Consider the following 13,933-nt stretch of genomic DNA (forward strand, 5'->3'; position numbering starts at 1 on the left):
CTTAAAAAAAAAAAAAAAAAAAACCAATCCATCGCTCTTACCAACACTACTTCCAGCATTCCTTACATTGAAACTTGTTAAACCACTGCAGCTGGGAAATGTCCACTTGGTAATGATGCCCACTGCAGACAAAACCTACACTTCATTCTCAGACCAGGGCTGCCATATGATAAAAGATCACTGCAAGGAGCTGTTATTAATTAAAGGCATGTGAAGGGTCTAATTATTAGCAGATTTGTAGGCCTGTTATTTAGTAACACATGTTACTGTTAAGCCTGTTGTCGACATGTACTGAACATCATGTCTTTTATTTGCTGTAGGAACATTTTATAATATGCCGTTTAACATATCATTTTAAAAACAATTTTAGAAAGCAGATTTTGGAACAGAATTTAGCACTGGCCTGTGCATTTGCTGTAATTTTGTAGTAAATCAAGGTAATAACTTTTCATTTGTACAGAGAATACTGTATAATAAAAACCCCACCATAAATATGGGCCTGATTTTTGTCAGAGATAATGAGCAATTGCAGCTCCGAATGGCAACAGCCAGAATTGTGGGTGCTCAGCACTTCTGAAAATCAAGCTCTGAAACTATTTGCACAAGCAAGTTCTCTTAGTATCTACATGGAGTCTGGCCAATTAGGTACTTTAGATGTCCCTTCCTCATACAGGAAGAAGGAGCTTGTTTTTGAACCATATAAAGAAAAAGAAGATAACTTATCCCAGACCTGGGGAAATCCTTCAGAGGATTTGGCTCCAAGTAGTACCCCAGCCCAAAAAGACAGACTTCAATTCCAACTAGATAGTTTCCTATCATAGGGCAAAAGACTTTCAGCACAATCTGTTCATAGGAAGGTCCCTGAATCTGCCATTTGACTTGTCCAAATTAGCCAGAAGGAGATCTTGTCTAGTGATTACCTGAAGCATTCTGGGCTCTCATCCCAGCTGAGACACTGATTCGCTATATGACTTGAGCAAGTATATAACCTTGCTGTGCCTCATTCAACTTGGCTGTAAAATTGGATAAAAAGCAGGAGCTCACTGAAAAACTGATATTGCCCCAGAACTGAGCTCTCTTGGATGGATGGATGGAAAACTAAAGGGTATTGCCTCTGCATCTTCTGATGTCAGTGTCACTGCATGTACTCCTGGCTAACGATGGGGCCAAAAAACACTCATACTGGGACTTCATAGATCAAGAGAAGGGATATGCAACTTGCTTAAACAAAGGCCATGGCTACACCGGGGAAATGAAACTCTAGAAAACATGTTAACTAATATCTGTTACCACATTTTCTATCATGATGCATTTTTCCAGTGTAGACACAGCCAAGTAAACGTTGGAGCAGAAGGCTGCTCAGCCCTCCAGTTGTTCAATTAAATCCAAGTCTTCGTGGCCAAAAAAATAAAATTAAAAAATTGAATACTCAGTGTCCCTCCACTAAGAAAAAAACAGTCGAACACAACCACAAGGTCAAGGTGACTGGTCCTCAGTAAAGGTTTAATCCAAGAACAAAATCTGTATGCCAGGTGCTGAAGGAAAGCCATATGTTTGTGCCTAACATATTGGATTTTTTTCCCCATAATTCATCCTTGAATAAATGTTACCCTTGTGCTTTTGCCAAGGTCAGTGATGTGATATTGGTTATCTTCCTTTATAAAAGCCATTTAGTTAGGTTAACCGCCCAATTACATGGATAACTGCTTTCTTTAAGCATCATCCTCTAACTCTTATTAGATCACAAACCCCCTAATAGAGTCAGAGTACTTCACACCCATGCAGATTACTTTTTCTGTACGTGATTTATGTTGTGATGCTAAAGTTTGCCATGCATATCTTAAAAATCATATTTTTGTAAACATTGTAAATTTTGTAGAATTCTAGTTTGCTATTGGCACTTTTGTCTGTATAACTTGAAGTATAAATAATATCTCTTTTGGCCTGAGTTTTTAACTAGGCCACTACTTTTAAATACAGTTCAGAAACCTAAAAGTTGAAATTAGGACCCAGTTCTACTCCTCTGATGTCTAAAGCAAGGCTTAAATGGAAGCAGGATTGGGATATAAATGTAAACATTACATTGTAGAATGATCAGGTCTAAACGTTATTTTGACTCTGCGTCCATAGATATGTGTGTTTGGTTTTAGAACTAAACACAAAACCAAATTATTATTCTTTCTATTAGTAAGGAAGTAAGATGAAAATGTAACTCTGTAGGATGACAGCTAATTCATAGCCTGGTATAAATTATGCTTAAATCTTTTAAATAGAGAGAAAAACAATTTGTCCACAAATTAGGTGGCAAAAAAGTTGTAATTTTGCAGGTAAAGTAGTACTAGTACTGAAAACATTAGATGTAACATCTAACATTAGATGTTAACTGTTTGCTAACAAAATCCATATTTGTAAATTACATGAAAAAATAAAAAAATGTATGTAGGGTTTCCTTAATCTGCATAATACAACACTATACACAGGCTGTAGGTATTGTTGCCTTTTATAATGCTTTTGCAGTATATTTTTTGGAGAGGGGGAGATTTTTTTGCATACTTGGTGCAGCAGCTGCCATGCCACTGGGATGTTTGGTCTTAAATTATGGCATTTTCATTGAAGAAAATGTGCTGTTAATAGTACCTCTTTTCAAAAAAAGCATGTGTTTATTTTCCCTTATATCAAATAGATTTTAAAAATTAGATTCTGTTACATTTGCTGTTTCCCACATTGATTGATTGTTTTGAAATATACAAGAAAGGGCTGAAATTAGAATGTATGCATATAATTTTCCTTTCACTAGTCACTTTTGCCTCCAGAAATCAAATAGCAGAAGCATAGATTCCTCTCTTTCAGTCAGTATTGTCCCTTAAGCAGAAAGTCTAGCACTTCATGTTAGAGGCATCCTTTGTTCCCTTTATGTGGGGTACGACCACAATTGGGCATCAGAGAAATCCTCTATCATTTCCATTAATTTCATTGTTTCATCTAGTTGCAGAGCTACAAAGATGTTCAGAATTGTTTGATAAGGAAAACTAATCAAACTTAAAATTGTCATAATTATTAACGTATAGTCTGCTTCTCTGGGAATGATTTTGGCAAGCAGACCCATCAAAGAAGGCTGGGAGTGTTTAATCACAATCTGCAAAAGAGGAACTAAGGCCTGATCTAAAACCCATTTAATTCAAGAGGCACCTCTCTACTGGCTTCCTTTAGCTTTGGGGTCAGGCCCTGAGTTCTATGTTTAGAATTCAATATATTGGGCCACTAAGATTTACACATCTTTCATTGTCTCAGGGTGGTAGAAACCACACAGCTTACCCTGTTTTGTTTAGTCATTCCGTATGTCAATAACCCTCACAAAGAAACCTTACAGCTCATAAACGGTCCACTGTTTATATAAAGTCAGGGTAAATGGCCTCTGCTTCCAGTTACTTGTTGGGCCTTTCCTTGCAAGCACATCACACTCAAGCTATGTGGAGTTTGAGTTGACTCAAGAGGAAATCTTCACCCAGCAGAGCCAACCTTTTCTTTATTCCAAAGGATCCTCATCACTTTGATATTGGCACTTTGAAATTATACCGTCACCACTAAAGACATCTGTATTTAATGGAAGAACTATTCTTTAAAGTGAAGCTAAGCTAAAAATGTTTGTTAGCTGGTGCTGGTGAAATAATTCATTTTCATTTATAAATAGAATAGTGTGATTGAATATTGGTACCTCAGTCCTCTCTGCCACTACACTTCTTAAGATGATTATACTTCTCTGTATGAAGTGAAAATTACCTTCTTGGGGGGAGGGGGGCAATTTAATTATTACTCTGCTTCCTCCTGTCTCCATGGTGATCCTATCCAAACAGCCTGTTCCCTTCTGTTGAACTGGACCCTTTTCTCCCCCTCCAGACAGTAATAAATCAGCTATGCATAAGCCTGAATCAAAGTATTAATCACTGGCCTAGGTAGGAGTACTGCCTTCTGCATTTAGGGCTGTAGCTTCTACATCCAGCCACTCTGCCTTCCTCACTCCAGGGCCTCTCCCTGGGTGCAGGCATGAACCTCAGTCCTGGCTGGATCCCTGCCCTGCTTGCCCCATGGCTTTCTCGTGGCAGGGGAGGACTGGCTAGGGGGTGGGGGGGAAGAGTGTCCACCCCCCTGTGCTAAAGCAGCTCTTGCAGCTCTCCCCAAGGCTGCCACCTGCGTGGGTCCACACAAGGGCCGTTATTGTGCTGAGAAATGCCTGTCAGCAGCCGATGCTGGGCTCCAGGTAGCTCTAGAGCTGCGGGCCCTGAGGTACCCCTCCCATGCAGTCCGAGAGAGGTGGGGGGGGGGGGCAGGCTCTGATCTCAGCCCCGCTCCTCCCTCCCCGATGCACGCGGAGTTTGCAGGCAGTCGCGGGCTTGCCAGGCACCAGGGAGGCTCTGAGGCAATCCTGTTTGCAGCTAAGCCCCTGCATCATTTCAGGATTTACTGCGGGGAATATGCCCCTAATTTCCTGCCGTGCCTGGGCGGGCAGGTTTGCAGCAGATGGCAGAGGGACCCCCCTCTGCGTCCCGTCCCCCCCTCTCTCCACGCCCCTCTTCCCCCGGCTCTGTTGGGGGGGGGGGGCTGTTACCTGGGTTCTCTCCGGCTTCAGGGGCAGCGCAGTCTGTGAGGACGCTGGGGTCACTCTGGGACCTGCCTCTCGGGAGAAAACAGCCGGTCCCTTCTTCCGCTGCAGCCATAGGTGGGGGGGTCTCAGAGGCGGGGGGAGGACGAAGCGCTCATGGAACGGGAGGCAGCCAAGGTCACAATGGGGAAGGGGGGGACGGAGTCCGGAGCGCCAGCAGCTTCAGCCAGGCAGCCCCTGCCGCGGCAGCATCTTCCCCGGCCTCCTTCCGCCAGCTCCCGTCAATGCTCCCCACCTGCACCATCCAGCAGCCGCAGAGATGCCCCTAATGCACCGGGCTCCTATTGCCACTCATTGGCGAACTTTCTCCCGGTGCCGCTCAGGGGGCTGCTTTCAGGCTGCTCCGTGGGGGGCTGGCATGAGCTGGGGCTGGGCTCTCCCCTCCCCCTTGCTGCCCCCCTCCCGCCCCCTTCCACCCAATAACAAAATCTTCGCTCCTGCAATTGCTTTAATCTGCTGCTCTTCTTAGCGCATCTGTTGGAAAACATTGGGATTCTCCCATCATGCCCCGCGAGAGGGAATGTGACATCACAGTGGGGTGGGGAGGGGGCTGGGAGGGGGGGACACCTGCACTGCACAAAGAGAGGGCAGCAGCAGGTGTGCGCGGCTAGGGGACCCTGTGAGGGGTGGGGGTGGGAGGAGGGGAAGGAAGCCGGGGGTGTCCTACTGTTAATCTGTCGCTGTTTGCATTTCAACCCCCCCATCTCCCCTCCCCCCAGACACATCTTCCCCCACCCCCTCGGTTGCGAGTCAGGAGCAGCCCCTGGCGGGGGGGGGGACTGCTGTCATGTGACCAATCAGATCAGCCCAGCAGGATCTGTGCGGGTGCGTGTGAATGGGGCGGAGGGGGGGGGATCCCAGCGAGATTGGCCCCTTCTTCCCCCATGCCCCTTCCGGGAGCTGCAGCTGGCACCCTGTGCTGGCTCCGGTTCGGGCTCCCCTGGCCAGGACTCGCCTTGCTCCGGGCGCCGCGTGTGTGTGCACACTAGGCTGGTGTGCCAGACTGCACGTGGAGAGCGTGTGCATCGTGTGCGTAGAGCGCGTGTCTAGCGTGTGCATTGTATGTGTGTGTGCAGTGTGGCTGCCTCGCGCGGCCTCTCTCCTCTGGGCACTTGAGTAGGTTACAGATGGGAGCCGCTGTTGCCCTTAGCCCCCTTTGCCTGGGTCGCGGAGCCCCCGCTTTGCTTCCCGGCCCAGCCTTTCCTGGCTACATTCCCCCAGAAGCGGAGAAAGAACAGGTGGGACGACAGACCCAGCGAGCTGCTGCTGCCCATGTCAGCTGACGATCTGCCCAAAACCCAGCCCTTAAAAAAAAAAAAAAAAAACCCAGGGCAGCTTCCAGTTTGCCAGGCACTAGCTGCCCTGACACTGATTGGGGAAGGAGGGGGGCGTGACTCAATGGTACTCAGTGCTTTCCTTACCAGCCTGCTTTCAGCAACATCACAGTGGCTTCACCTTGGACTGGAACAAGCAGGGCAGGCTGCTTTTCTATGGCTGGGGAATAGAGCTGGTCAGGGATTTTCCAAAGAAACATTTTGTTATTTTTGAAATATCTTTTATAGTCTACATTAAACCAAAAACATAACACAAACTCAAAACCAGAACCAAACATTTCAACTGACCCCAAACGATTGGTTTTTTTGGAATTTCACGTTAGAGGAAATTTTTTTTAAAAAATTGTTTTCATTCTCTTCTTGGATGGATTTTTTTTTTTTTCAAATGTGTGGCATGTCCCAGGAATCAAAAAAATCCAGTTCCTGTCCAGAACTATGACCAGGGTGGATTGCTTGGCTGCATATGCTCCAATGCTCTGGGTGATTTCTTCCCTGTTAAAACTTTAAGCTATTGATGTCCCAGTTAGAGAAGCAGGGACCCTTTGTAGGCACTGCTCTGCTGGTGGAATAGCACAGAGTTTATCCATGCAGCCCTTGCCTAGAATACACAGTGGTCTCGGTCCCACACATTGATCTGTACAGAGTACTCCATAGTGGTGCAGCTGCTGTTGGGATTGTGTGTAATACACCCTTGACACACAAGCAGGGTTTAAGGGCTGGGGGTTTGCACAGACACGTGCACATGTTACAGCAGGGGTGGGCAAACTTTTTGGCCTGAGGGCCACATCGGAGTTCCAAAACTGTATGAAGGGCAAGATAGGGAAGGCTGTGCTTCCCCACACAACCTGGCCTCTGCCCCCTCCCACTTTCCTGCCCTCCTCAGAACTTCCCACCCATCCAACCCCCCCCTGCTCCTTGTCCCCAGACCACCCCTTCCTGGGACTCCCCACTCCTAACTGCCCCCTGGTACCCCACCCCCTATTCAACCCCCTGCTCCCTGACTGCCCCAACCCCTATCCACACCCCTGCCCCCTGACAGGCCCCTCGGGACTCTCACGCCTATCCAACCCCCCCCTGCTCCCTGTCCCCTGACTGCCCCCCGGGACCCCCTGCTCCTTATCCAACCCCCCCGCTCCCCACCCCCTTACGATGCCATTCAGAGCAGTAGGACTGGCAGCCGTAAGACCCAGACAGAGCCAGCCACGCCAGAGCGCTGGCAGCATGGTGAGCCGAGGCTGCAGGGGAGGCGCCAGGGGCTAGCCTCCCCGACCGGGAGCTCAAGGGCCAGGCAGGACAGTCCCGCAGGCCGGATGTGGCCCTCGGGCCATAGTTTGCCCACCTCTGTGTTACAGGCATAGCTGGTAGCGACACCTATACTTAAGGTTGCTGGACATATCCTCTTATAAGACTGTGTACAGTTGCTTATAACTTTGTGAAACTTAAAATTGGGCTGAAATTGTCCATCATAGGTGTCTGCTCCAGTCTGAATTTTTTTTTTTTTTAATTCTAGCAAATATGGTGTTTGAAGGCCAGAAAAGGGGGTTCGGGAAAGATTTCTTTGAGGCTATGGTCCTCATCAAGTATGGGTTGTAATAGCTTAACGATACTCCTCATGAGTTCCAACATGGGGTGGTAGGTGACTACAATGGGCATGCGGTCAGTGGTGTTTTTTCTGTATTGAAGCAGATTTTCTTGGGGATTTGGGTGGCCTGTTCCATGATGCGATCTACTTCTCTGGTGGAGTGTCCTTGTTTGGTGAATGTGGTTTTAAGCAGCTTAAAGTGTGTATCCCAGACTTTCTCCTTGGAGCATATTCTCTAATATCTGAATGCCTGGCTGAAGATAATAGTTTTCTTAGTGTGTCTAGGTTGGTTACTGGATCTGTGGAAGAAAGTGTGGTGATCCATGAATTTCTCATATATAGTTTTTATAGGGTTCCATTGTTGAAGCTGATCCTGGCATTCAGGAAGCTGGTGTGGGAGTGTTCTAGAGAGAGTTTGATGGATGGGTGATGGTTACTGAAGTTGTGGTGGACATCTGTGAGGGAGTTTGTCATCTCTCCAGAGGATGAAAAGATCATTGATGTATCTCAGGTTTATCATTGGTTTCGTGGTGTGTTTGTCCAAACCATGGTGTGGAGATTAATGGAAGGAGGAGGCATACATCAGGGCCCTGATGGGGCTCTGGGTGATCGCTCGTTCTCACCACTCAGCACGGATGTAATGAGGCTGAGTAGTGTCCGCAAAAGAGAAACTAAACAACTAATTATTCCTCAAGAAAGGTTTTTAATGACTTATGACTATAAAGGCAACACAGACAGAATGTGCCTAGCGACTTCATGTGTACTGTAACCATCCCCAACCAACACAAATTCATATGCAATACTGATGCATTAATTAACTATAGTTAACTAATTTTAACCTACCTATCAACTTATTTAACAACTTATAAACTTCTACTGGCTTTTATGATAAACTGAATGACAACTTATACTGAAGACAGGCACAGCAACATGCAAAGCTATTATTGTTTACAAACTACGAGCTTCACCAGCACTGTACCCGTTTCCAGCAAGGCACAAAAACATATACAGTTATATATTGATTAACTATTGACTACAAATATCTGTAATCAACTTAAACAATTTTAAAACACTTTACTAAAATAATTAAGTTATAATGTTAATACAGATTTAAGATTAACTAGCTCGAGCATAACCAGACCTCTTCACTCTCAAATCTTACCTTGCATTCTTCCTTACATTACCTTCAGTCGACGGTTTTCTGCACTGGCCAGGCACACGTAGTCAGTGAAGCGCAAGTCCCTTTGGTTCAGGGGGTGTATGTGAGCCTGACAAAGAGTGATCTCTTTTAGGTGAACACACATACAAACACTTGCGTTTTTGCACCTTTTTTATACGGTATTTGCTGGCCGTGTTTCAAAACAGGTCAACCAATTAAGGTGGCCAAATGTTCTAGAGTGGTATTTGCGGTTGTCTTGATCTTATGAACTGTGCACCTGTGCTCTACGCGGCTAATTGTGGTCAATTTGCTAGACTCAGAAATGCTTCAGTCAGTTTAAAGAGGTGTTTGGTTGCAGAGCATAGTAACCCTAAATCCGTATCTATCTTTACAGAGTTTCCTTTTTAGTCTATAAAGCTTCCTAGCTAGATTATGCTTATGCTTGCAGTATTTAACTGTGCTCGCTTTTTACAACTTCCGGAAGTTTTAGGCCTAACACTGCTTAGCCTGACACTACTTGACAAGGCTTATGCACGTTAATCACACATGGGAACAGTCATGGGCACTGGGATGGCTCTCCAGTATGCCAATCTCTTGATGAGCCACCTTGAGGAAGAATTTCTGGACAAAGTGCTTGATGAATGTAAAATTGCTAAAGGTGAGGATGAAATGACTGAGTTTGGCTGTGTGTTTGGTGTGGATATCTGAGTGTTTTATTGCCTTGTAGATATTTGAGGCAGGCAGCGATGCTATGTTGGTGTCTAGGGAGGTGTCATGCACAGTGACAAGGATGGCATTCTGAGGGAGGTTGTTAATGTTGTAGAGTTTCTGGAGGAAGTTGGTTGTGTTCTGGAGGAAACTGACCCTTTGTATGGTCAGTGGTTTGAGGATGGTTCCTGAGTTCTGATGTTCCTTCCGTGAGAGTGCAATGGCTAGATATGATGTGTTCTTTGTTTGTGTATCGTGAGAAGCATGTACAAGGTCCCTAGGGTGGGTTTGTGGGAGTTGAAGTTGTAGAGTTTCTTTTGGAGTTGTTTGAGGAAAGCAGTGCTTGGATCCTTTCCTTTCTTATGGCTGAGTCAATTGCCTCTGTATTTGCTTTGGTCCCTGCCAATCCAAGCAGCAAGAAACAGGCTGGGAATCAATCAAAAGTATTTTATGCCAGAGCTGCCCTTAGGCCACTTAGTTATTTTTCAATGCACTGGCATCATATCTGTGGTGGGGAGGCTAGGAATAATAATTGTGTTCAATTATTTAAACATTGAACATGTAGCACAAAGCATTTCATATTTTGCAAAAGAGAGATTTGTATGAAACATCTATCAGTTATCCTCATAATAATAATTAATAGTGAATCCAATTGCACCTTTCATGAGATTATTTTATGAGGGTTCTGCAGTCTTTATGGTGGGCTTAAGCCCCAACGGACTGGTGTGCGGGGATCTCAGAGATTCCTCCCACTCCCTCCCCCCCCGGAGGAAAACACACACAACACTTTCAGGATCAGACGCAATATTAGTTGTTAGCATATTTCCTGAGCATAATTCCAATCCTTTTAGCTCCCTATTTATATTTCTCTCTTCATTGCAACATCTCCCAATTTAGTACAAGGAATTGACACCTTTTCTTTCTTTGTGGATTACAACCTATATCTCATTGATCAGAAGACAAATTTCATGGGTCCCTGTGACAGTCTGTAACCTATGTTCACCCATTTTTCAAGACTATGATACATTTAGTACAAACTATACCTTGTTAGGTATCATCTGAAAACTCATGATTTGTTGATCATTATTGTCCTGGTAAAATATGTGTGGCAACATTGTATGTAAAGTTATAAGATTCCATCGTATGATGTTACTAACACATATTCTAAATCTGGGGAAACTGCCACAAACCAGTTCCTCAGAGATAAAAGGCAAACTGATGCCTTAGCCAGATGTCAATGAAATTAAATGGACCATCTCCGGATTCAGTGACCATTCTTTGGCAGGAAAACGGGTGTGAATAAGAAATTTACATCTTGGCAAAGAGAAACAGCTGGAAGTTCCCATCTCCACAGACTTGCTGTCTCCTGAACCCCAGATGGAGGTGATTCTCAAGGAAGAGGAAAAGATATAAAAATGGGGGAACAGATGCCCCAAATGATCTCTCCCCTCACCTCTTCTCATGACATCAGCAACACTAGAAGAACAAAAGAAATAGCTTTGGAGTGGGTGGAGAGATCCTGACTGAAAGGGGTTCAGTCAGTAAGATGGAGAGACGTGGTGATCGAGGCCTTTTGCTTTGAATTCACTTAGCTTGTTAAGTTAAGTATTAGTTGCGTTTTACCTTTTATTTACTTGTAACCAACTCTTACTTTTATGTCACTTAAAATCTATCTTTCTGTAGTTAAGAAACTTGTTTTATTGTTTTATCTAAATCAGTGTGTTTGGATGGAAGGGTTGGGATAACAAGATCTGTGCATATCATTTTCTATTAATGAAATGACAGACTTTATATGAGCTTGTGTTGTCCAGCAAGGTGCTGGGCTGTACAAGATGCACATTTCTGAGGGAAAGTCTGGGACTGGGATCTTGCTGGTGTTTCCCTGCAGTGTAATTTGTGTGTGGCTGACTATAGCACTCATACAGTATACCTGGAGTGATTTACATGCTGGGTGCTGCATGTGAGGAGACCAGGAGTGGTTGCTCTCACAATGAAGCAGTATAAAAGGCACCCCAGGTTGGAGAATTGAAGGGACACAGCTGTTCAGCTGTCCAGATTGTACCCTTGGTAATATCATCATAATTTCAATTTGAATTGTGTTCAGTTTAAAGAAAATGGCATTGTATTTTTCTCCATTCAGAATTTAAAAATGGGGCAAACTTATTTTTTTAAATGAAATATCCATTCAATAAATACTAAAATAAGCAATACTTATTTAGATGTATGCACCCCACAAACACTAAAAAAGAATCCCCTGTCCATCCACTTTAGACTTCATTGACATAACCTAATACAGAAAATTAACACCCAAACATAATTAAAGTGCAGCAGTACAATTCTATTAATTGTCTTTCCATGCAATAAAAGACAGGTGAACAGATAGTTTTTTTTTTTTATGTTCCATTTAAACAACAACAAAAAAAACCCCTAGATGTCAATATTTGAATTCTAAAAATGTTTCTTTGAAGGGAAGAAACAAAGAAGAGATGAGTCATGTTGACCCAATTTTTCTTGAGTCAGCAGGATAGTACACAGCCTCATTTCCATTACTCAATAGCCCATATGTGATTTCTGATCATACCTTTAATCTTTTTCGTTATTCCTTCCTTTGGGGAAAAAAATGACTCAGGACAAATTTAGAATTATAATCATGTCAGCTTTAAAGCTGCAATTGTTTTGATGACAATGGGAGACGATTTTTTTGCTTAGAGCAATGTTTTCAGATCTAGCAACAAAAAGCATAATTTCTGGCTCATGTGGTTCTTGCCTGGCTTTTGAGATTTGAGGCCAGCATGCTGTAACTCAGTATGCTCACATTAGTGATGCTGATGTTACCATCTTCTAATGCTCAAAAGCCCCCTGTGTCCACATACTGTGCTGTTTTTGCTCAGACAATTTCTTGGTAAGTAGGACATGGGGAACGTTGTGGGAAATCGTGTGTCAAGAAGTTGGTAAATAAACCTATGCCATTAAGAACAGATCAAAAATTATCACTGCTGGGTGTTCCATATAGCACTGAAGAATTGGAAGAAGTCTTTTCCAAAACAAGAACCTGTCCCACTTGCTACTATAAAATATGGATAAGGGACCCAACTAGTAATAGGCAGGGATTGTCTCTGCATTGGTCTCATACGTATTCACACCTTTTGTGTTTCCTGATTTTGGCTCCAACGATGCTTCTGATTGTTTCCAGGAATTGCCCACTGCTGCACACCTGAGTCTGGGGGCTGATTTTTCCCCATTTGCTTTCTCTTCCAGCTGCACGGCTCTGCCTCAGTTTGTCATGTTATGAAGAATGAGAGACCAATGATGGGAAGAGCCAGGGGATAGTATAAAGGAACAATCAGCTCAGCTGCCTGCCTGCCCCACCCTCAGCTCCAGCTCAGAAAAGTCCCCTGCCCCAGCCACAAGTGCCATAACCAACAGAAAGTGAACCCTTATACTAGAGTAATGATCCCACACCACACAGCTTACAATAGCAACATCAGTCTAGAAAATCAAGCAGGGGGAACTAGGAGCTGTTGCATGTAGACGCTGAGAGGGAATTTCAGGGACCTGGTAGCCGTGCAGTAATTAGGTGCAGGGAGTAAGATTTACTAACAACTTGAGGAAATCTTTTTCTTTTCCACATTCATCGATGTTTGAAAGAAACGAATAGGTGGAAAGAAAAGACAGCTATGGGTGATGGCGAGGGACAGCATTGATGAGTATAATACAGTGGAGAAATTGTTCAAGCGCAGATTATCCACGTGAAAATATGATTTCTGCAATGTTGTAAACTCAGACCTGAGGTGACATGCGAGTAAATATTGATTTGTGCAAGTTTAAGGTACCTGGGGGTAAGTCTTGTCTGGCTTCCGCACACAATTTACTCCAAGCTTTTAAAACATTTGGGGAGAAAGGAGCACATGCTGTTCTGGGGCTGGGTCTGCTTTCTTGTCCCATTAAGGAAGGGCAGCCAGCACATCCCTCGGCCCGTGCTGCTTCCCGCTGCCCCCATTGGCCTGGAGCGGCGAACCGCGGCCAGTGGGAGCCGCGATCAGCCGAACCTGTGGACGCAGCAGGTAAACAAACCAGCCCGGACCGCCAGGGGCTTTCCCTGAACAAGTGGCGGACCAGCTTTGAGAAACACTGCTCTAGAAGGATAAACAATTTCAAATAACTGGATTGAAAGACACCTGTTGTGTCCACTTTTATCTGCCAAATAATTCATAATTTGAAATAGATCGGGGTACACCAGTGATGATTTAGGCACCTGAAAGCCATATAGCCAAAAGAGGACTCACAATGAGATCAAACCACATAGTTCAACCCCCTCTGTAACAGAATAATAATTAATGCTGCAAAAGCTGGTGAAATGCTTGCATGTTACAGTTGTAGTATAGGGGACAGGGGTTCTAGACTCAAGGAGAAAGTAACGAGAGGAAAAGCAAATAGTAATACATAGTATTTTTCATAAATAGATATCAAAGCACTTCAGAATCTTTAAT

At 44.4% G+C, this 13,933-nt stretch overlaps 1 protein-coding gene across 2 annotated transcripts in view; it reads right to left on the bottom strand.

The window, feature by feature from the left end:
- PHACTR3 (phosphatase and actin regulator 3) overlaps positions 1-5,028 on the bottom strand; it is a 164,927-nt gene extending 159,899 nt beyond the window's left edge. For both annotated transcript variants that reach the window (XM_034787667.1, XM_034787665.1), the window contains exon 1: positions 4,607-5,028. In XM_034787667.1, coding sequence (XP_034643558.1) covers positions 4,607-4,715 — 109 coding nt within the window. In that variant the 5' untranslated portion in view covers positions 4,716-5,028. The remainder of the gene's footprint in view (positions 1-4,606) is intronic.
- Positions 5,029-13,933: the final 8,905 nt, after the last annotated feature.

Source organism: Trachemys scripta, chromosome 12 (genome assembly GCF_013100865.1).
Source record: "Trachemys scripta elegans isolate TJP31775 chromosome 12, CAS_Tse_1.0, whole genome shotgun sequence".
Classification (NCBI taxonomy): Eukaryota; Metazoa; Chordata; order Testudines; family Emydidae; genus Trachemys; species Trachemys scripta.